Genomic DNA, 22,674 nt, shown 5'->3' with positions numbered 1-22,674 from the left:
ACACCTGGGGAAGGAAGAGGACTTGCTTTTGTAGAGGCTAATGAGAAGGACCAAGGAGCTCTTCCTGTCTGGCCTTCCCATCCCTACTCAGATGTCTCTTCCATGGAGATGCCTATAGCCTCCCAGGCAACTTGACCTATAAATGGTCACCTTGGGGATCCAGCCCGAGTTGCTCCTGAGAGTCAATCACAGCCTCCCCTACCAGATCACAGGGCCAAACCCCATCACCCTGAGCAGTCTCCTCCAACCCCCGTAGAAGGCAAGGTGAGTCAGCCTAGGGAAAAGGCATTTTATTGAGACTTTGCTATGTAAATAGCTATAGAAAGCTGGGAGGTCTGAAGGGAGCAGTTGTCATCTCCCTCTGCATAGGCCACTAAGGAACCCATGGGCAAGAAGGAGGGAAAGAGCCTGGCAATGACTAGAGAGAGGAACCCCTGGATGCCCTGGATGCTATCTGGCACAAGGAGGCTGATTTGAGAGACAGACAGACAAGAACAGATGGCAACAGCCCAGATGTCATGGGAGAAGTAAAGGTGGTAGCCAAACAGGTCACAGCACTTGGGGATCACTGGGTCAGAGCCTGTATCACATCCTTCACCAGCATGGTGCCAATCACCATTTTCTCACTGTTGACAGTCAGCTGGGCAGCTCCAGCCGGCCGGGCATCCAGGGTCAGTAGGACTAGACTCCCACTGGTCAGTGTCCTCCCTGCAAACCTGTGGGAACAGAAGATGAGGTGGGGGAGAGCTGATAAGGGTGCTGGGTTTGGGTGCTTGTTCAAAGCAAGCTTCCAAGAGCCTCTCTCTTCTACTGGTGGCTAATTACCTGTACTCACTGGATGTCCCACAAGGGACACGGCCCAGGTTTGCAGTGGCAGTCACTTTCTGTACCACGACATGGTCACTCTGACAGGTGTCTGGAAGTGTAAGCTTCTCTGTGATCTCATTCATGCCTGTCAGCTTTCCTGGAGGCAAAGGTCATGATGAGGTCACAGGCCAGGGTACGTACAGAGGCCAGCACCTGGGCCTGCTTACTGAACATCCTCACCACGTCCTCCCAGGCAGGTCAGAATTACCCTCATCATTCTTGCAAAGGGACACTTTCCTCCTGGCTTTCACTCTCCATCAGGAAGCCTGGTCAACCTCCCTACCCCCACCGCCAAGGCTTCATCCATGTCAACCAAAGACTGATGTGGCACTTCCCCTCAGACACCTGGGCACCAGATCCTTGAGAGTGGTCAGTCAGTTAAGAGGTTCCCCTCCTCTTTTTTTTTTATTGCCCTTGGTAAAATGCTGTGGAGTTACAGCTCAGAGCAACCTCCAACTCCTGGGCTTAGATGATTCTCCTGCCTCAGCCTCCCAAGTAGCTGGGACTACAGGCGCCCACCACAACGCCTGGCTATTTTTTGTTGCAGTTTGTCCGGGGCCAGGTTTGAACCTGCCACCCTCAGTATATGGGGCTGGCGCCCTACTCACTGAGCCACAGGTGCCACCCAGGTTTCTCCTTGTTGGGCCTCACACCTTTTAGTTGTTCCTGGGTAGCTCTCCAATCCCCATTCAGCTCCCTCCCTATTCCTGGAGGTTGAACCCTCACAAAGAGATCATAGGTGGCTGCCAGACTCATGGCCAGAGTCTAGCAGGCACAGACAGACTGCTGCCCTCCCTCTGTGGCCCCATCCCCTGGGACGCACCCTCTGCAGGCTGACCTCTCCTCTCAGGTCCAGCCCCTAGGCCCCTGAGTGAGCCCCTCCCTCTGCCCTCCTGCACACCAACAGCCTTCTCTGCTGCTTCCCTGTTCTTCTCCTTTCAAGGAATAATATTCTTCTCCTGTGTCTTCCATCCCCTTTGTTCCTAATAACATTTTCTTGCTCTTCGACTTTCAATCTGTTTGTGTTTAAGTTTCCCTGTTTCCAAAAAATCGTTTCTGAAAGTAACATCCTTCATTATATATATCCATGCCCTGTCTCCCTCCCCATTCATAGCCAAAGTCCTCCAAAAAGGATTCCATTCCTCAAGCCCTGGTCTCCCTCAACCCACTGCAATTGGCCTCTGTCCCTCCTTTAGCAATGACGCACTCTCCCTAGGGTTGGCAGCAGCCCCCACAGATGCTGCCTCTGAAGATCTTTGCTCACTGTGGCCTGCAGACCACCCCAAGGCTCCTCCTGCTTTGTCATTTCTTGTAGTTCTCCTCCCGCCTCTCCCTCTGCTCTTCTTACCCTCCTCTTCTGTTTCTTCTGTAGAACACAGGTTTTCCCCCAGGTTCTGTCCCTGGCCTTCTCATTTCCCCCTTTCCTCCAGGGTTATCTCACTCATAGTCACAGCTCCCATTATCACTGCTATGCTCATTACTCCAGCCTCAAAGTCCTTCCTGAGCACAGACCCACATTTGCAACTGCATACTAAATATCTCTTTACGAATTTCCCAAATGCATTTCAAAATCTGTTTATCCAAAACTAAGATGTTTTTCTTCCTTCTAGATAATTTTACAAATTATAGCCTCCCAATCCAGCCTACCACTTCTATGGCCCATGATGTTTTTTACAATGTTTAAAATTTAGGGAAGAACCAAAAGAAGATTAATATTTCATGACATATGAAATTTATATGAAATTTCAATTTCAGTGTCTATAAGTAAAAAGTCATTGGAACACAACCACACTATATTGTCTATGGCTGTTTCTGCATTATAGAAGCAGAGCTAAAGTAACTGCAACAGACACCATACTACCCTCAAAGCCTAAAACATTTTGGCCCATTGCAGAAAATGTTCACCATCCCCTGGTCTAGATGAAGGATACTACCATTCTCCCTATCATCTAAGCCAGAAATGCTAGAATCAGATTTTTAATTTTTTTTTTTGTAGAGACAGAGTCTCACTTTACTGCCCTTGGTAGAGTGCCATGGCATCACAGCTCACAGCAACCTCCAGTTCCTGGGCTTAGGCAATTCTCTTGTCTCAGCCTCCCAAGTAGCTAGGACTACAGGCGCCCGCCACAACACCCAGCTATTTTTTTGTTGCAGTTCAGCCAGGGCCAGGTTTGAACCTGCCACCCTGGGTACATGGGGCCTGCACTCTACTCATTGAGCCACAGGCACCACCCCAGATTTTTAAATTTTTAATGCATTTTTGAGCACCTGTATAGTCAGCTTATACACCTCCTTTCCCTGGTCCCCTCTCTGCCCATACCAAGGGAGCACTCACCCTGCTCTTTCTTGAACTCATTCTCACTCATGAATACAGGTGCCATTAGCTCCCCCACAGGTGGCTGAATGGAGACGTAGAACTGTCGGTTTTGGGTGCTGGGAGGGTGGGAAGAAATAGCAGGAGAGAGGAAGTTAAGTACTGGTCTAGACGCAGGGTGTGGGGCAGCAGGAGAGGAAGGTCAGATCTGAGGGCCTAAGATGGCTTCCAGACCATCTAATCATTATGTATCCCCACTGATTGTCACCTGGCACTTTGGTTCATTTTGACTTTGCCTCTCTCCAGCCCACCCTCCAAGCCACAACATGAGTAAGACACATACCATAGCTGGAAGTTGGCTGCCTGGGTTGAGTCACCAAAATTAATGCCCATTACAGCAGTGGCTGATTCTCCAGGTGCCAGAGACTCTGAAGTGGTATGAAGCAGGGAAACAAGGTGGGGGAACCATCACCCAACAGGTCTGGAACCCAGCCTTGCCCCACTCTCCCCTTCACCATCAGAGCTGCCCAGTCCTCTGTGGAATCCTGGTTTTCTGGGCCCCTGGAGACTGCTCCTGGTTTCCCCATGAAATCTAGGTACGCTTCCTCTATGCACCCTCATCCCCATTTAAGTCAGTTCTGAAAAAAACCAAGGCCCAGGTCATCTGCTGCAGATACTTCCTGTCCTGATAGAAACTCATATGTTTACTACTCTACTATCTTATCTACCAGGGCATCGATCATGTTAGATGTCATCTCTGTGTCCCCACAGCCTGCCCCTGACCTGGCACAGGACAGTATCAGCAACTACAAAGGACGGAATCTGCCCTGGGCCCTCCTCCTCCACCCCCACCCAGGGCCCTTCCGCACCAATTTCAGGAAATTCCTGGATGCTGATGCCAGCAGGCAGTTTTGGAGTGCCCACGTGCAGGCCCTTGACAGGGCTATCAGCGTTGTTGGAGAAGTAGATGTGCACAGACACCATGTGGGAGTCCCCAGAGAAAGGCTGACGGCTGAAGGCATAGTCCACAGCCAGCCCCTCACCCGCTACCCGGTGTAGCAGCTCCTGCCGCCCCACACTGGACACCGGACTCAGCAGCTGGAGGGGGGACAGAAATGAGCAAGGAGATATCCTATCCCAGCCTTGTCCCCACCTACGACCCCATCCAGCAATGGAGACTTGAAGCTATCCCCTCCATCTACAAATGCAGCACAGACATGTGGCCCTGCCCCAGCCCTGTCCCTCCCCATCCTACTCACTGAGGGTACCAGAGAGGAGTCTGTGAGTGTCAGGCCCTCCAGGTCAGCAGCCAGACTGCTGGACACAACAGTAGGAGGAGACACAGGCTGGACATTGGGAGGGGTGACTGTGGGAATAGAGAAGGGAGATTGAGGGAAAGGCAAAATTGAGCTGGCTTGGGTTGAGCAGAGCCAATGGTTCAGCACCACGGACAGCGAGGCTTATGGCTCTCAGAGGAATGCCCACCCCAGACCCCAGCGCCAAGCCTGGAGAGGTTGTCTCACTGCTCTATGCACCCTGCCCCCTCCCACCAAACAAGACCTGGAAGAACCTGATTCAGAGCCTCTAAGGGCCTTCCTAAGTCACACTCCCCAGACCTTGTCCCACCCAGACTCACAGTCCTCTAGATCAAGCAGGGAGATCTCCTTTGCTGCAGGGGCACGTTTACCGCTGGGAGGCTGAAAGAGAAAACTGGGATGTGGATGTGGAAAGGCGAGCACCCTGCCTGTTCTGGGTTAGGTAGAAGACACCAAGGTAACTGTTCTGGAAGATGATGAGATGGTAGTGAGGGCAGAGAGGGCCCTGGCCCATAAGCAGCCCCTCTCTGCCCCAGGCCCTCACTGTCTTCCTCCTCCAGGATGCCGGCTCCCCCTGCTCCTCCTCAGACTCTGATGTCATCTCGGACTCTGATGAGCTCGTGTTGGAGTCACTGCCATTATCTGAAGACGAGCCTTCCAGTCCCTCTGCCACCTTCTTCCTCTTTGTCTTCCTCTTTAGTCCTTCCTCCTCACTCTGTTCACTAGAGGAAAGTTGGAAGACAGGGTTTCAGGCGTGGCCTGGGTACTCCTTGCCTCACAGAATCAGGGGAGCCCAAAAAAGTCGGGGTGGAGGCGGGCTACCTGGGTCCAGCAAGAGCTCTAGACCAGCTTGTGCCAGTGCAGGCTCTGGGCCCCTGGTTGCTTCTCCACTCCCACCCCCACGAGGCTTCAGAGCCTCCTGCAGCCACCACAGCAACTGTCCTGTGTGTTGACCAGTGATCATGTCAGCCTCCACCCCTCATGAGGAGCTCAGGGCGTCTCAGGAGATTGGGTGAAGCTGAGTGTCAGCCCTTCTCACCCAGCGGAGACCTTGGTACCCCACCAGCCACCTGGCTGGCTCCCCTCTTACCTCTCGCTGCCTCTCCCTTTCTCCTCATCCTCGTCCTGGTCTTCATCATCAGACTCACTGCTAGACTCCCCAGAGCCACTCTCGCTGCTGCTCTTACTGTCCGACTTGCTCTCAGACTCAGGGTCTATAGAGAAGCTGCATCAGCCCCAGTGCAGGCCTCAGTGGGCTCAGAGCAGGTGCACTGGGTGTCCAGCTGCAGACTCAGCACGAAAGCTCAAACTTTCTGACCTGCCCTGGCCCCAGACACTCACTGGAACTGACTGGGACACAGGTGGACTCTATGGACAGAGGCCTGCACAGGCACACACACATGCTCGGGACATGCAATGCCTCAGGTGCACAAACACACATACAGCAACTTACAAGAGGTGCACACCCGTGGGATACACAGCCATACAAGCACACACACCCTCAGACAGTCACATGGGAGTACATGTGGGTGGGAGCACAGAGGCCCACAGCTCTGCCCATCTCCTTACCACTGTCTGCAGACTCCGTTGGGCCTGACTCCCCCTCAGAGTCCGAGTAGAAGGGTTTTTCCTTCTCCTTCCTCTTCTCCCGATTTGAGCACTTGGTCCATTCAGGTACCTGGGAATGGGGTAGGGTCATTTCATCATGGCTGGTGATTGGGAAGGAAAGCATAGGCCCTACTTTCCCTTTACTCCCAGCTCTTCCTGAGGCCCTACTTGGTCCTATCCCCTAAAGGAAATGATGGGGGAGAAGAAAAACGGGACTGTCCAGAGAGCGGAGAGACACTGCTCACATAGGAGCACTACCAAACCAAGGAGGAAACAGCACAGGCACACAGCACATGGGGGAAGGGAGAGAGCACACAGCACACAGAGGTGAGACCTCAGTGTATTCGCCCAACAGGCCCACGTGGGTCTCAATAAGGGAGAGATCTTCTTCCTGTGTGTAGGGAGGGTGTCAGGAGGGCGGGGCCAGCACTGCCAGGGCCCCTTGCTGTTTGTCCCCTGCTGCAACACACACACAATTTCACCCTCCCCGCGCCGACCTCCACGTTGCGCACAGATGGGTCTGGGGCTTCCTCTGGCCAGTCCGGGAGCTCCTGGTAGCCAGTAGCCTTGGCATTGAGCAGGTGGGACAGTGAGCCCAGCTGGAAATGGTCCCGGTCTGAGAGGTCAGGCAAGTAGCAGCAATGAGGAAATGCCCTAGGTGGGGTCGGTGGCCATTCTGGCTGGGACCCCCTAGCTGGGCAGGGGAAGGGGATGAATGTGTCTCCTCAAGGCTCTTCCACCCTGACTACACCTTCAGACCCACAGGTCCAGCCCGGAAGAAAGGCTGTGCAGCTAGGCCAGAGTAGGGACTGGGGGCAGGGATAGTGGCCTGTAGAGGTGGGCAGGAGGAGACTCTGGCCCAGAGATGCTGCTGGCCTATCTGCTGGGTCTCCAGTGAGGAGGTCAAAGTAGGCATGTGGCTTCTTTTCCAGGGCAGCAGGGCTGTGTGCTATGGGGAGGGAGGCCATAGGAGGACAAGGACACAGCTGTGGATAAGAGGCCAGCCAGCCAGACCAAGGAGGCAATGGCATGTCTGGTCAGGCTCTAATCAGCAAGAGCATGAATGGTCACAAGGGGAGTGCAAAAAAAGGGTCAGAGAGTCAGCATCAGAGATCAGGCATGTGTAGTAAGGATGATGTGGGAGGGGGAGAAACTGTTCCCCTTCTTCCTTGCAGATTTTCAAAGCTGCCCTACTCTTTATAATCTCTCTGTTCCAGAGGCCCAGGCAAGAAAAACTAGAAGACACCCAAGAGGCCCAGTCTCTGTGAAGATGGCTCCTCTCCTGTGTAGGTTCCAGGGTCTAGAGAGCCAGTTGGAGGACCCTCCACTCCCAGGACCCTCTCAGAGCCCTTGTCATGGCAGAGGGGGCCTGAGGGCCAAGCCAGTGACAATATGCAAGGCTAAACTAAGGCCTGAGTCCCAAGCCTGGGCCAACTTCTTGTGACTTAGCTCACAGGGTGCTGACGATGGCTTTGTTAGGCCTTTCTAATCACACAACTCCCCTCTGGATGTTGTGTCACATACTGCCTTCCTGGGTCCCTGGTATCTGAACTCTGGATCTAGATCCCTGAGCCTAGTGCCTGCACAGGGAGGGAGACGGAAAGGGGAGCATGAAGAAGGAGCAGAGCCTGGAGCCCACTCTGGCAGGTAAGGCAGATGCCTAGCCAGAGGATGCTGGCAGTGGGTGTGAGGAAGAGTAAGCCTGGTACGGCCGGAGGGGCAAATGGGGTGAGCCAGAGCAATCCCCCCATTCCCCGTATAGGTTACCCTGGGTTTCAGTTCCTACCTTTGAAGGATGACTCCAAGACTGGGGCTGGTTTGGGTGCCAGGAAGAGCTTCTTGGCGTGACGGCTAAGGGCCCCGCCCTGCTCTGAAGGAACAATGAGCTGCCGCGTGAAGCGTGCCCGGTCGCGGATGTCGTAGTTTTGGTCGTACTTGGCCAGACTCAGCACATACTGGGTCAGCAGCTTGGTCTGGGGAACCAAAGAGGGGAGTCAACAACTAAAAGACAGGGTAGGACACAGAGGCTCTGGACCAGACTCTAAGTTGACATCTCCAAGCAGAGCTCCTCCTCTACTCTTGACTAGCTGCCTCCACCCAACTCCTCACCCAGCCAGTCTCAGCTCTGGGCTCTGCATTTCCTCTCTGGCTCTGACCCCTGACCCCAGCTTTAACAACTGTCCTGGGCCAGCAAAAAAGGCTTCCCTGTTGGGTCCCCTCCCTCTTAGTTCTGGACTCCATCCTTCCTCAAGTCTCTGATTCTGATCACCCCAAGCCCAGCCAACCTCTTTACTGTGGGGTGGCTAAGTGGAGGTCTAGAACATTCTGCTAGACCTCACGATTTCCAGGCTCCAACCCCTGGGGCAAAACTAGACAACAAAAAGAGGGGAGATAAAGAGGGATCCCTTTGGCAGGGGCCTACCCTCACGCCCTTTGACCCACAGAGCAGTTTCTGAGCAGCCCAGGAGTCTCAAAGCTTCCCATCCTTCCCTAGGTGGTTCTGATGTGATCAGAGCAAACTGCAGTTGCCCATGAGTTTGCCAAAGCCACACAGGGTTCACAGTCTGAGGACCTAAAATGTCAGCCAGGACTGTGGAACCTGCAGCCTTAGGGCCACACATGGCCTTCAGGATCCTTGAGTGTGACCTTTTGACTGAATCCAAATTTTATAGAACAAATCCTTTTAATAAAGGCTTCAGTTGAGGAGACACATGTGGCTTTGAGGCCTGTGGTAGTAGCCATCATCCACGCAGTTCCCTCTTGCACTAAGGACCATGCTGGGGGCTCCATGCTATCTCATTTAATGCCCCTGACCATTCAGAGAGGGAGGCAGTACTAACCCCACTTTACAGAGCAGAAGCAGAATCCATAAGTGACTTCTCCCTGTCAAGGAGCCCAGGAATGCTGCACTCAGGTCTGCACACACTGGAGCTTTGCCCTGTCCACTTCCCCTCACTGCCTACTTGCTGAAATAGGAGCTGCCCATGGCTCAGGTTCCCCTGTCTCTGTCTCTTGTGACCAAGATCTAAACCTTCAAGTAGTTAACGACTGTCTGGGGACTGCAGGACCAACAGAAAGGAGCTTGGAACTGACTCTGGTCTCCCCAAGGTCTGTGAGGATACACTATCATGCCCAGCCTTGACATGGCTGACCCAGCTCATCTGGCAGGGACGTCAGGCAGATGGCTAGGAGAGGCAGAGCCCCCAATGATGACCTAGAGTCAGGGCCACTACTGTGGCAGAGCTGCCCCACACCACTCCACCCTCCTCCATATTGTGTGGCCCACGAGGACTCTGGTAGCCTCACAGGCAGCTTTGTCTCTTCCAGCACAGCAGCACCTGCAACACTGCTCTAGTCATAGACAGGCACTCCCAACCCATGCTCCACTAACAGAATGGATTACAAAATACGAAATTAAGTGATGCTATCACCATGGACTTCATTAGCAACCTGCCCTTCCCTTGGCCAGACACTATCTGACCAGCCAACGGTGGTGGATGCCCTTATCAACACAGTCCATTATCAAGGCATCTTGATCTTGCCTTCGGTTTGGACAGTGTTCTCCTCCACAGACTCTCTCCTTCCCCCTAAGTCCATGCCTAGTTCTAGAAAGAACTGCTCAGGATTTGGTCCCTCTGTTCAGACAAAAAAAGGTGGCACTACTCGCCCCAACACTGCAGGCTTTGCCTCTAATAATCCATTACCCTTCTCCACTCTAAGGACAGGGTCCTACCTGCCTCTAGCCAGGACCTACAGGAATTACAGGGTGCTCAAGAGGGCCAATGAGACAGGCTTCAGTGTAACAAGAACAGAACAAGGTTCCACTGACCATCACACTGCAGCTACCAGGGAAGAATCCTCTCCCTTTCAAAATCCTATGCCAACATACCTGCCATCTTGCAACCACCTGTTAAACATGCATAGAAAACTGGCTATTCAAAAAAAATTAAAATACATCCTCACCACACACACTACCCATAAATAGGCTCTAGACCCTAAGGTCTTCCCTGCCAGTTCCCACTGTATTTAAGCCTTTGTGGCATGACCTGAGACTTGCTTCAGACCAATAGTATATGGCAAAGGTGATTATATTTCACTATGCAAGGCTCTCTCTTGCTAGCAGACTGGCTCCAGAGACTCTCTCCCTTGTGACTTTGAAGAAATAAGTGGCCAGTGTGGGAGGACCACATGGCAAGGAGCTAAGGGTGCACTCTAGAAGCTAAGGGCAGTTCCCAGCTGACAGCCAATAATAAGTCAAGGCCTCAGTCTGACAGCTGCAAGGAACTAAATCCTGCCACCATATGAATTGGAAGTAAACTGTTCCCCAGCAGGGCCTCCACATAAAAACTCAGCCTTGGCTGACATCTCACCTGTAGCTTTGCATAAGACCCACTAATCCATACCTGGACTCCTGACCTGTAGAAACTGTGAGAAAATAAACATGTGCAGTTTGAAGCCATTAAGTTTATAGTGATTTATTACACAGAAAGACAAAATGAATACATGTACAATGGATTAAAAAGGGGAAAACAAATATGTGGATTTAAAATGTAAAAACACGGCTTGATGCCGTAGCTCAGCTGGGTGCCGGCCACATACACCAGGGCTGGCGGGTTCAAACCAGTCAGGGACTGCTAAACAACAATGACAACAACAACAACAACAACAACAAAATAACCAGGTGTTGTGGCGGACGCCTGTAGTCCCAGCTACTTGGGGGGCTGAGGCAAGAGAATCACTTAAGCCCAAGAGTTTGAGGTTGCTGTGAGTTCTGATATCACAGCACTCTACCGAGGGCAACATACAGACACTGTCTTAAAAAAATAAAATAAAGCAAAACAAAATAAAATGAAAACAAAAAAATCTGGAGGAAATCTAACTAAAGATTTTAATTGACGTGTGAATGGGAAAAACTTTCTAAATATGAAAGCGTTGGAAAGAAACAAATGAAAAGATTAAAATATTAGACAACACACAAATGTACAACTTCTGGATAACTATGTATAGACAGTGAAAAGTTTTTCTTTTCTTTTTTTGCAGTTTTTGGCTGGGGCTGGGTTTTGAACCTGCCACCTCCGGCATATGGGGCCGGCGCCCTACTCCTTTGAACCACAGGCGCCACCCAAAAGTTTTTCTTTTCTTAAGCTAAGAAAGTAAAAGATCAATGGTGATCTTTTCTAAGGGGTATATTCATGGATAGTTTAAGCTTTTAATTACTATTTTTCTGGATTTTCAAAATGTCCTATGAGGAGCATACATTACCTTTAGAATAAAGAAAATTAAGTTTTATTCATAGTTCTGCAGACTTTATCAGAATCTTCCATTCACCATAGTCAGATGAGATGGCTGTAGCTTGAAATGTTCTCCTGGAAGACCCTCCCACACACATCTTACCTAGCATGTAATGGCAAACCATTCCAGACCATTGCCCCAGGTGCTATATACCCGAGCGGTTATAATAACCACCTTCACTAACACCCCAACCACCCCCAAGTCCTCTGTCACTGCATCTACTGAGCCTTTGTGGCCTCTTGCCCAGAATCTGATTATCTGCCAATCAATAGTCAGGCATAGGCCTCATCTTGATCATATCCTTGGCCTCAGTCTGGACCAGGATCTGGTGTGCAGAGGGGTCAGGAAGTTGGAGGGGTATGACTAGGGTTGATGGGGTCTTTTAGTAGGTCCAGTCTATACCTATAGCACCAGGACCAGGGAAGTATCACTGCTGTTTTGCAAGGTGGTCATGTGCACATTTGAACCACTTCCATCCTAGTACACCAAGGAATTTCCTCTCTCCACCACTTCCAGAAGAGGTGGGAAAGAAAAAGGAAGAAGAAAAGGGAGGACAAAAGCTCTCTCTCTCTTTTTTTTTTTTTTTTTTTTTGTTTTTTGAGACAGAGTCTCAATATGTCACCCTTGGTAGAGTGCCATGATGTTACAGCTCACAGCAACCTCAAACTCTTAGGCTTAAGTGATTCTCTTGCCTCAGTGACTCTCTTGCCTGCCACAATGCCCAGTTGTCATTATTGTTTAGCAGACCCGGGTGGTTTGAACCCGCCAACCCTGATGTTGTGGCTGGTGCCCTAACCACTCAGCAATGAGTGCCAAGCCAGACAAAAGTTCTCTTTATTAAATCAAAGAACCATTTCAAGGGGTCTGTGTTTGGAAAGACCCACTTTCGGGTGAAAGATAGCTTGGAAGTCAGTGTCTGTTTGCCTGAGTAGAATATTCTGGATGTCCTGTGGGACCTGGGCCCCCCTGCATCCTGCCACAGAGATGGGTTCAACTGCATATAGCCACAGCTCTTACTAGTCTGTACCTAGAATGTTTAGTTTTGTCCTGCTTCTCCTACTTGGCTCTGAGCATTTGAAAGCCAGCAACAGGTCTCACTCTTAGCCATATCTCCAGGACATGGCTCAGTGCCAGGCAAATAGCAGGCACTTGGGAAATGTGTGCTGAATAAATGAACAGATGCACATGGAACTAACAGCAGTGACGTGGGGAAACGCCACAGAGACACCATAGACACAGGTGCAGGCTTATGAACACAGGCCAACCTTGCCATCCTGGGACTCAGGACCCTGGCTTAGCCCTGGGCATGTCAGAAGTCTACCTGGGTGGCTCCCCACCCATGCTGCTTCATCGTTTCAAACATTTTTCCCACCTGGTCCTTCCTCCCACCTGAACAAAGAAAGCACACAGTTACTTGTTCAAGGACTGAGTGCTTCCCCACAGAGCTCTCTCTAACCTCTCTCTCCAATCTACTTCCCCACAGCACCGACACCCAGATAGTACCTGGTGGTCTCCACAGGGAACTGCTGTCCTTTCTGACCCTCAGTAAGAGTTCCAGAACTTGGCAACCTTGCCTATCCCAGCCTGAGTCCCTGGAGCTCACTCCAGCCACCATGGATCAAAGAAGTCACTGAGGAAGCACAAGTGCCACCACCCCAAAGAGGATGGCAAAGAGGTCACCCTTAGGTCTGGCCAGGGTGTCACAATCTCCAGGGTACAGCCTTCTGTAGAACCTAGCCACTAACCTTGTTTTGCTTCAAGGGTTGGTAAACTCTTTCTATAAAGGACCAGAGAATAACTACTTCAGGCCTGCACAGTTCCAATTAATCATCTCTGTCACTGTAGCACAAAAGCAGCCATAGCCGATTTGTAAATGAATTAATATGGGTGCATTCCAATAAAACTTTAAACTTTATAAAAACTGGCAACAGGCTAGACAGCTAGCCCAGGGGCAGCAGTTTGACAATTCCTGTACTCTTAGTGGGACAAAGAGTGTGGAAACTGTAAGGGTGCTTAATGTCCCCAACACCTTGAAAAACTCTGTATACATTGTGCTTTACTGTTAGGAGAATCTCTTGGGACCACCTCAGGGGATGCAGACACCTAAGAGATTCTTAACACCCCAATAAGGTATCTGTTATAACCTTTCACCTTCAGAATGACAATGGCCATCAGTACCACCCAAGTCTGAACAGAGACTTGCCTCCTTATCCCTGGCACAGGCTGGCCAAGCATCACCAAGCTTTAGAAAGATGCACAGCCCATACTTTCTGGGATGCACATTCTCCTAGCAGTGGTCAGTTCTCCCTTTGCCCCAACCCCTGCAGTCCTTTACAGCTCCAGTGTTCCAAAGGTGGCAGAACTTCTACTAGCAGATGGGTGGTCACAGCTTCACAGGAGAGCCATTTCAACAGTGGCCAACAGCCTGACCAGGTCCTTCAGTCCCCAGAATAGCTGTGGACACTGGGGTAGCATTGGCTACCTGGCAGACAGACACCTGCCTTGGCTTCCCTTTCTGAAAAAGGAGCTGGAATTTAGGTCTCCCTAAGGAGGACCAAAAGAATACTGTCTAGGCAGTTTCTAGGAGCCAGAGTTTTATGGAGGAGGGCATATCTCAATCTTTACCTGTGGGGGGTTTTTTGTTTTATTTTGCTTTTAGGGGTTTTGTTTGTTTTGGTTTTTGAGATAGAGTCTCACTTTATTGCCCAGGTTGGAGTGCAGTAGTGTTAATCACACTGCAACCTCAAACTCTTGGGCTCAAGTGACCTCCTGCCTCAGCCTCCTGAGTAGCTAGGACTACAGGCACACACCACTATTTCCAGCTAATTATGCTATTGTTATTTTATTTTTTTTGTACAGATGAAGGTCTCACTATGTTGCTCAGTCTGGTCTTGAACTCCTGCCCTCAGATGATCATCTTCCTACTTCAGCCTCCCAAAGTGCTGGGATTACAGATGTGAAGCACCATCCCCAGCCAGTCTTTACCTGTTTAGAGTTGGTCAGGTAGAGCTTGGCTGCCAGGTTGATGATCTGCAGCTTGACAATATCCTCTTCTGCTGTGAACGACTTGGCCATTTTTCTTAGGACATCAGGTGCAATCCTGGGGACATGCTCACAGTACTCTCCAATGAGCCACAGGATGCTGGCTCGGGCCATTGGCACCTGCCCGTGTAGCAGAAGAGTTCGGATGGGGGTCAATGTGGGGCAATGAGTCGGAACATAGACAGCCAGGGGAATGGAACTCCTCCTATCTATGATGGCTACCATGTTATGGATTCTTTGGAAATGGGAGTGGGGAGTGGTGGGAGAGAGAGAGTAAAAGGTAGATATTTCCTGTATAGCATCTCTCCCTTTCCCTGGAGCTCATTAGCATGGGCAAAGCCTTCAAGCCTCAAAGTCAGTCATGGCTTGAAAGATGGATTTTCTGGGTTCATTGTTCCCTCCATGCTTTACTGCCATGTTACTCTTCCTCCATCTTAAGGAATGCCATGTGTTAATGTTTCAACTTAGCAATTCAACAAACACAGGATTTGTCAGTCAGCCATCCTTGGCCAGAGTTTTAGAGAGAAAACAAGAATGGCAGTAAAAGCTGTGGAGCTCAGCAAGGGGTTCCCAAAGGGAAGGTCAGGGTCACAGGGTCGGTATCTGTCTTCTTTCCACCTGAAGACCTTCCAGAGCCAATGTGGAAGGTTTGGAAGTGGATTTTGATAAGGCTAGAGTATTTAATTACAAAGTCTTAAAATCATGGAGAGGACATTGGGGTGAGAAGAGAAACATGTGGCTACTCCCTCACCTGGATGTTGTCTGTGAGCTTCGCCAGGTGTTTGATGATCTCTCCATGCTGTGCTGGCTGCATCTGCAGCAGTTTCTTAATGACAACAACTGATTCTGCAACTACAAGCTCTATGGAATGAAAATGAGTATGTGTACTATGGGACAGTCATGTGGCCAAGCCCAGTTTACATGTCTGTAATGTCCCTTAATAATTTAAGATTGAGGATCTTTTCCTCAACCTCCTGCACTTTTCTAGCAGCCCTAAACACTGACCACTAATCAAGGCAGACAAACCAATGGACACACACTGTGCCTAGAGAGACAGGTGGATACCCACTGGCCAGGAGAGACAGGCACCCTCTGACCATCAAGGTCAGATATTCAGCCAGCCAAATACTGACCATCACGGTTAGACAGCAGCTGCACCAGGCCATTGAGGCAGGTGTCACGGACTCGGCCGATGTTAGTTGCACAGCGTCCAATGGCCTGGATCGTGGCTGCCACAAAGTCCTTGTCCATGCTTCGAATGTAGGTCTGTGAGGCAACAAGACAGAGTGACCTTTAGCAGGCAGTGACGCTTCAGTGATTCTGCAGGCTTGCGGGTGACCCTTAGGAAGGCAGGCAGCCCTTGTTTTCTGACTCATCATGCCAGAAACTAAATCTTGGGAGAGAAAATGACACGTCCACCTGACAGTCAACAATCCTCAGCCCAAAGCCAGCAAAAGGCATCAGAAAGGGAGACAGAAGATGACAGTCTCTCCAGCTTTCAGCTCTTAAGAGGAGTTTTGACCCACCAAGGCCATTCCCACTGAGCACAAGCATCTGAAGGGCACCTCTCCTGGGCCCAGCCAGCTGGGAGCCACTCCCTACCCCCAGCCTGTACCTGGAACTCTCGTAGGACAGTAGGAATGTTGGTCTCATTGGCCAGGTTGGTCAGCACTTCCAGCTGCAGGGAGGGGCAGAGAGGCATAAAATAGGCAGGGTGGGCTTTCTCCACCTTTATTCCAAGTACATGTCATAGACCAGAATATCTTGAGGACAGCATCATCCTTAAACTGATGGACCAGTTTGCCTCTCAAATTGATTCACTATGGAGCATGCTTATAGTATGATCATGTCATCTCCCTACTCCCACTGAAAATTTAAAGCTTCCTATTGTTTTTAGGATAGAGACCCACATCTTTATCACAGTCTGTAAGTTCCTGAATGATCTGACCATGGGTTACCTCTCCTCACCGTGTAGCCCAGTGATTTCCAATCAGTGAACCCCGGCACACTGTGTGCCATGACAGGATCTTAGGTGTGCTGCTAAAAATTTTAGAAATCATTAATTACACTGAGCAACAGACTAAGATTCTGTCTCTAAAAAAATAAAAAATAAATCATTAATTCAATTATTTTCAAAAGAAGTTCAAAGCACACAAAGTATATTTTTTTTTCTGAGATAGAGTCTGGAGCTATTGCCCTGGGTAGAGTGCTGTGGTGTCATAGCTCACAGCAACCACAAACTCTTGAGCTTAAGCGATTCTCTTACCTCAGTCTCCCAAGTAGCTGGGACTACAGGTGTTCGCCCCAATGCCCAGCTATTTTTTTTTTTTAAGTTGTAGTTATCATTGTTGTTTGGTGGGCCCCAGGCTGGATTCGAACCTGCCAGCTCAGCTCCAGTGTATGTGGCTGGTGCCCTAGCCACTTGAGCTACAGGCCCCGTGCCAGTATATTTGTTAAACTTTTTTTAAATCAACACAATTTAAGTGTGCTGTGGAAGTTTAATTACAGGTTCAAGTGTGCCATAAGATTAAAAAGGTTGGAAATCACTTTAGCCCTTTAGGCCCCAGTCCCAGGGTCCTTCCTGCCTCAGGTTCTTTGCATAGAATAACTGCTCTGCGTGGAGCAGTTATTCTCATTTCCATCCTTGTATAACTCAAGTTCATGTCTCAGGCTTCAGCTCAAGTATCATATCTTCCAAGAAAACTTCCCTGACACTAGACTAGATGAGGTCTCCCTATTTTGTGCTCTTAAAGTGCTCTGTGGTCTTTCTTACCATATTTTGTTTAATTTTTAAATCTTTAAAAAATTTTGTTAGTGTCAGGGTCTCACTACATTGCCCATGCTGGTCTCAGGTGATTTTCCTGCCTCAGCCTCCCAAGTAGCATGAGTTACCAGCCCAATTTCTTTCTTGCCATATCCCATAAACAGATTTTTCCATTTATCCTATGATTTACTGCTTAATGTCTTCTCCTCTCCCTAAGCAGACTGTTAGCTCCACAAAGGCAGGTCCTGGTCAGTTTTCTGGAATGTGACTGGTACACAGAGGGTGTTCAGAGGGTTAGGAGGATTAGCTATTGCTGAAGGAAAGGACTCAGTGGTGAGAGACCAGGGCAAGCAGAGGCTCCTGCCACTTTTCCTGTCTCCATCCATTTGCACAAAATTCTGAGGGGCAGGTGTGGGGTGCATGGGGCTGAGCCCCTGGCTGTGGGGGCATAATGCTGTGTTGGGAAGACAGAAGCTTCAGGGGGGAAAGAATGAACCGTGGGGAGTCAGCAGAGTCATGTGACCTTAGGGTAGTTACTTCTCCTCCCTGAGTCTGCATTTTTTTATTTTTTATTTTTGGCCGGGGCTGGGTTTGAACCCGCCACCTCCAGCATATGGGGCTGGCGCCCTACCCTTTTGAGCCACAGGCACCCTGAGTCTGCCTTTTTATAGAATGGAGATAATGTAAACTTCCTGGAGTTATTAAGAAAATCAAGTTACTTCATATGTGAAGAGGAGCAGGTGTGTGCCAAATACTAGGCAAAAGACAGTTACTTGCCCCCCACTCTCATTAGCTGGCTCCCTGAACAAACAACTCCAACTGAGGCAGCCGGGAGCCCCAGAAATAGACAGGTACCAAGGGAGGCGCTGTGAGTCGTTTGAGAGCGTGTGGATAGAGAGGGGATGGAGGGACCGTATGCACTTCTGTCAGCACTCACCTTCAGGATCTTGATCTGGGTGGGGTCCGTGGACCTGATGTAGAAGCTCTTCAGGTAGGGCTCAAACATACCCTGGCAGAGAAAGGCAGCCCCAGGGAGCTCCAACTCAGCCCCAGCCCACCTCTCCCAAGCCAGGGCCCCGGGTCCTTCTCCATCGTTGTCCCCCTCCTCAGGTCTTCCCTCCTCCTCCTCCTCTCAGATCTGACCAGCTCTGGCCCTTCAGGATCCAGGCCCTGCTCCTCACCTGCACTTGTGGTCTCCCCTTCCCCATGCCCAGCACAGCCAGAGTACCTCCCATCTTGCGCCCCCCGCAACGCCCCTCTCCGAAACCCGCAGCAGCAGGCCCCCGGACGGTGAGCACAGGCGTGGTCGCACGCTCACCCGGCGCTTGATGGACATCGTGGCCACGTTCTGCAGCACAACATACTGCACCTCACTGCGGAAAGAACCGGTCAGCAGTCCCTGGGCCCCATGACTGGGACAAGGGGCAGCGGTGAGAGGGAAGAGAGGACCAGAAGGAAGCAAGCACGACTGGCACGCACGTGGGCTTACGGTAAGCCGGCTAGGAGCTAGAAGCTAGGAGCCGGACCCAGGCAGTGGGCGGGGAGGGGGCGGGGCCTGGGCATCCGCGGAGGTGCTAGGCGGCCCGGGGCCGGGCGGGGCCAGGCTGCGCCCACCTGTGGCTGCGCAGTAGACGCACTAGTGCCTTGGCGATGACTCCCACCTCCGCCTTGGGTGCCAGGTGGAAGTACAGCTGCGCCACCGCCATGACCACGGCGGCGCTGCGGCTCTGCAGTAGCGGCTTCGTGTTGCGCAGCAGTAGGCGGTGGTCGGGGTCCATGACGTAGGGCTTCCGGGCGGGTAGCGTTGAGGTCGCCGCCTCCTCTGACCCCGCACCCTTGGCCTCGTCCTCCTCTGAGCCGTAGAAAGCTTTCTCCGGATTCTCCTCCAGCAGGGATTCCTGGAGGAGGAGACCGGCGTGCGTGCGTGCGTGCGCCTTCCCGGGCGAGCCTCCCCCGCGCTGCCCGGGGACAGGCGCACTCACGTTCTGGGTGGGACTCAGGAACTGCGTGCGCGCATAGCGGGTTAGCATGCTGATGATGACCACCTGGCCCCACTCCTCCACGTCGATGAGCAGGTTGCAGAGTTTACGGTAGTTTTTGTGTATCAGGTCGATGCGCTCTGGGCACACCTCCTCGAAGGCCATCACGACGCTGCCCGCCACCAGCTGGAGAACGGACAAAGGCAAGACAGGGTGAACGTGCAGGACAGAGGGCCGCTGCCCGTCACCACCGTCCTGGTGTGCCCATGTACACGCACCGTGGTCTTGTCAGCCAGAAGCTTCTCGATGACTTCTATCAGCTGGTCCTTCTGGTCAGAGTCCAAACTGATGGGAAGATTGGGAATGGGAATTCCCCCCCCACCGCCAGCCTTCCCAGTGTCTGCCCACCTCCAACACCCCAGCCTTATTCACAAAGAGGTGTGAGCCCCACCTCCATTGTCCTCCCATCTGTCAGTTCCCCCAAAAGGTCTTAACGCTTTTGAAAAGCTCCCTGCAAGACTTGAGGGTGTGCGGGGGTGGGGGGGGAAGGGGGGAGGAGCGGCTTAGAAGCCAGTCCCCTGAGGGTGGGGGCGTTACCTATAGAGTTTAGGGATGGCATGGGCTGCTGTTTTCCGCACATAAGGTGACATGTCCGAGGCGGCTTCCTTGATGGCTAGCATCATGATGGGCACTATGATGGGCACACGGATGCTGGAAAGGACGCGGAGGGCACTGGCACGTATCAACTGGTTGGGGTCCTAGGGGCACAGGTACAGGGAGAACCGTGAGAAGTGCCCTGATGCGGGAGGCCACATCTTGGGAAGTCACTGTCCTCAGCTACCACCAGCTCTTGCTTCCCTGCCTCCTGACCTGAGCCTGGGTGACGTGCCAGTGATGGGCACCTGAATGGGCACTGACACTTCACTCTGGCTGCAGAAATCTGACACCTGAACAGGTTTGCAATGAGGAGCTTCACTTTCACAAAGAGAAAACACTCAGAACACCTAAAGGTCCTGAAATATCTCCTGTTTCTGGGGGTTGGGGAGATGTCTTTGTGTTTATGCCTGAGGTGACAGTCCAGCAGGTGCAAGATGGTCTCCCTTTGCAGTCCTCTCCCAGGAATCGCTCAAAAGCTACTCTTCTTAAATAGCATTTAACACAGAGTAAGACCGTAGGCCCCTCTTAACTCCTATCACATGCTATACAGCCAGGATTATCTTCCCACTAGCAGCAGCAGTAGCATCAGTTCTAAGTTACAGCAGTGGTTCTCAACCTTCCTAATGCTGTGACCCTTTAATACAGTTCCTCATGTTGTGGTGACACCCAACCACAAAGTTATTTTCATTGCTACTTCATAACTGTAATTTTGCTACTGTTACTAATTGTAATGTAAATATCTGATATGCAGGAGACCCCCAAAGGGGTCGTGACCCACAGGTAACTGTTACAGGCATACCTCAGAGATATTACAGGTTTAATTCCAGACCACCACAATAAAGCAAACTAAGCCAGTCTCACAAATTGTGGGGTTTCCCAGTATAGAGTATAAAAGTTATATTTACAATACACTAGTCTATTGCATGCAATAGCATTATCTGTAAAAGACAATGCACATGCCTTAATTTGAAAATATTGCTAAAAAACACTTAGCACCTTGCCTCCAACTAGTCATGACCTTTTTCCTGGTGGAGGGTCCTGCCTCAATACTGATGGCTGCTGACTGAGGAGGGTGATAGTTGCTGAAGGTTGGGGTGGCTGTGGCAATTCCTTACAGTAAGACAACAATGAATGAAGGTGGGCACAGCAACTATCTCTTCAGTTCACAAAAGATTTATCTGCAGCATGTGAAGCACGTGATGCTATTTGATAGCATTTTACCCACCGTAGAACTTATTTCAAAATCAGAGTCAATCCTCTGAAACTGTTCTGCTCCTTTATCAACTATGTTTATGTAACAGTCTAAATTCTTTTTTTAAACTTTTTTTTTTTTTCAGTTTTTGGCCAGGGCTAGGTTTGAACCCGCCACCTCCAGCATATGGGGCGGGTGCCCTACTCCTTTGAGCCACAGGTGCTGCCCCTGTCTAAATTCTTTGTTGTCATTTCCACAAGGTTCACAGCATCTTCAGCAGTAGATTCTGTCTCAAGAAGCCACTTTCTTTGCTCATCTGTAAGAACCAACTCCTCATCTATTCAAGTTCGATCTGAACTTGAACCCCTCCAAGTCATCCATGATGGTTGAAATCAGCTTCTTCCAAAGTCCTGTTAATGTTGATCTTTTGACCTCCTTCCAGGAATCACAAATGTTTTTGCTTTCGTTTTTGAGAAAAAGTCTCACTCTATTATTGGCCAGGCTAGAGAGCAGTGGTGTCATTGTAGCTCACTGCAGGCTGGAACTCCTGCCTCAGCCTTCCAAACAGCTGGAACTACAGGTGCCCACCATCATTTTTTCTATATTTTTGTAGAGCTAGGATCTTGTTCTTTCTCAGTCTGGTCTCAAACTCCTGACCTCAAGCAATCCTCCCACCCCAGTCTCCCAAAGTTATGGGATGACTTAATGACATTGAAATGGTGAATCTTTTCCAGAATGTTTCAATCTACATTACCCAGATCCATCAGAGGAATCAACTATATAGCTTTAGGAAATGTATTTTTTAAATAATATTTGAAAGTAGAAATTACTTCTTGTTCCATGGGCTACAGAACAGATGCGTTAGCAAGCATGAAAATAATATTCATCTCTTTGTATATGTCCATCAGAGTTCTTGGGTGACCAGGTGCATTGTCAATAAGCAGCAATATTATGAAAGGAATCTTTCAACAGTGTGCTTCAAATATTCAGTAAGCCATGCTATAAACAGATGTGCTGTCATCCTGACTTTGTTGTTTCATTTATAAAGAAAGCACAGTGGATTTAGCATAATTCTTAAGGGCCCTAGGATTTTCCAAGTGGTAAATGAGCGTTGGCTTCAACTTAAAGAAACTAGTTGAATCTACCCTTAGCAAGGCCTGTCCTTTGAAGCATTGGAGTCAGGCATTTATTTTTCTCTAGTTAGGAAAGTCCTAGATGCCATCTTCTTTCAATAGAAGGCTGTATTATCTACACAGAATTTGTAGCCATTTACCTGTGCTATATATTCTCAATAACTTGCTGCCTCACCTTGCACTTTTATGTTAAAGAGACAGCTTCTTTGCTTCAGCCTCATGAACCTATCTCTGCTAGCTTCTAACTATTTTCCTGCAGCTTCCTGGCCTCTCTCAGCCTTCACAGAATTGAAGACAGTTAGGGCCTTGCTCTGGATTAGGCTTTGGCTTAAAGGAATGTTGTGGCTGGTGTGATCATCTAACCAGACCACTCAAACTTTCCCATATCTTCTGCAAGAAACTGTCTCACTTTCTTTTTTTTTGAGACGGAGCCTCAAGCTATCCCCCTGGGTAGAGTGCTATGGCATCACAGCTCACAGCAACCTCCAACTCCTGGGCTCAAGCGAGTCT

The 22,674-nt window shown here is 50.3% G+C and overlaps 1 protein-coding gene across 4 annotated transcripts in view; it reads right to left on the bottom strand.

Annotated features, from left to right (window-relative positions):
* Window positions 1-275: 275 nt before the first annotated feature.
* AP3B2 (adaptor related protein complex 3 beta 2 subunit) overlaps window positions 276-22,674 on the bottom strand; it is a 46,291-nt gene continuing 23,892 nt past the window's right edge. For 2 of the 4 annotated variants that reach the window (XM_003784603.2, XM_003784605.2), the window contains 22 exons: window positions 19,780-19,940; window positions 19,461-19,527; window positions 19,186-19,368; window positions 18,818-19,101; window positions 18,522-18,576; window positions 18,141-18,212; window positions 16,055-16,117; window positions 15,573-15,705; window positions 15,191-15,300; window positions 14,383-14,559; window positions 7,892-8,078; window positions 6,603-6,721; window positions 6,067-6,175; window positions 5,588-5,711; window positions 5,042-5,219; window positions 4,818-4,878; window positions 4,441-4,547; window positions 4,051-4,279; window positions 3,525-3,609; window positions 3,203-3,300; window positions 826-964; window positions 276-716 (listed from right to left, as the gene is read on the bottom strand). In XM_003784603.2, the coding sequence (XP_003784651.1) occupies window positions 566-716; window positions 826-964; window positions 3,203-3,300; window positions 3,525-3,609; window positions 4,051-4,279; window positions 4,441-4,547; window positions 4,818-4,878; window positions 5,042-5,219; window positions 5,588-5,711; window positions 6,067-6,175; window positions 6,603-6,721; window positions 7,892-8,078; window positions 14,383-14,559; window positions 15,191-15,300; window positions 15,573-15,705; window positions 16,055-16,117; window positions 18,141-18,212; window positions 18,522-18,576; window positions 18,818-19,101; window positions 19,186-19,368; window positions 19,461-19,527; window positions 19,780-19,940 (2,892 nt within the window). In that variant the 3' untranslated portion in view covers window positions 276-565. Of the gene's footprint in view, window positions 717-825; window positions 965-3,202; window positions 3,301-3,524; window positions 3,610-4,050; window positions 4,280-4,440; window positions 4,548-4,817; window positions 4,879-5,041; window positions 5,220-5,587; window positions 5,712-6,066; window positions 6,176-6,439; window positions 6,497-6,602; window positions 6,722-7,891; window positions 8,079-14,382; window positions 14,560-15,190; window positions 15,301-15,572; window positions 15,706-16,054; window positions 16,118-18,140; window positions 18,213-18,521; window positions 18,577-18,817; window positions 19,102-19,185; window positions 19,369-19,460; window positions 19,528-19,779; window positions 19,941-22,674 lie in introns of all 4 variants that reach the window. The other 2 variants (XM_003784604.2, XM_023510057.1) reach the window with 2 other exon arrangements.

Source organism: Otolemur garnettii, unplaced genomic scaffold, assembly GCF_000181295.1.
Source record: "Otolemur garnettii isolate 467f Iridium unplaced genomic scaffold, OtoGar3 scaffold00011, whole genome shotgun sequence".
NCBI lineage: Eukaryota > Metazoa > Chordata > Mammalia > Primates > Galagidae > Otolemur > Otolemur garnettii.
Note: the sequence above shows the minus strand (reverse complement) of the source record. Positions and strands in the feature narration are given on the sequence as shown.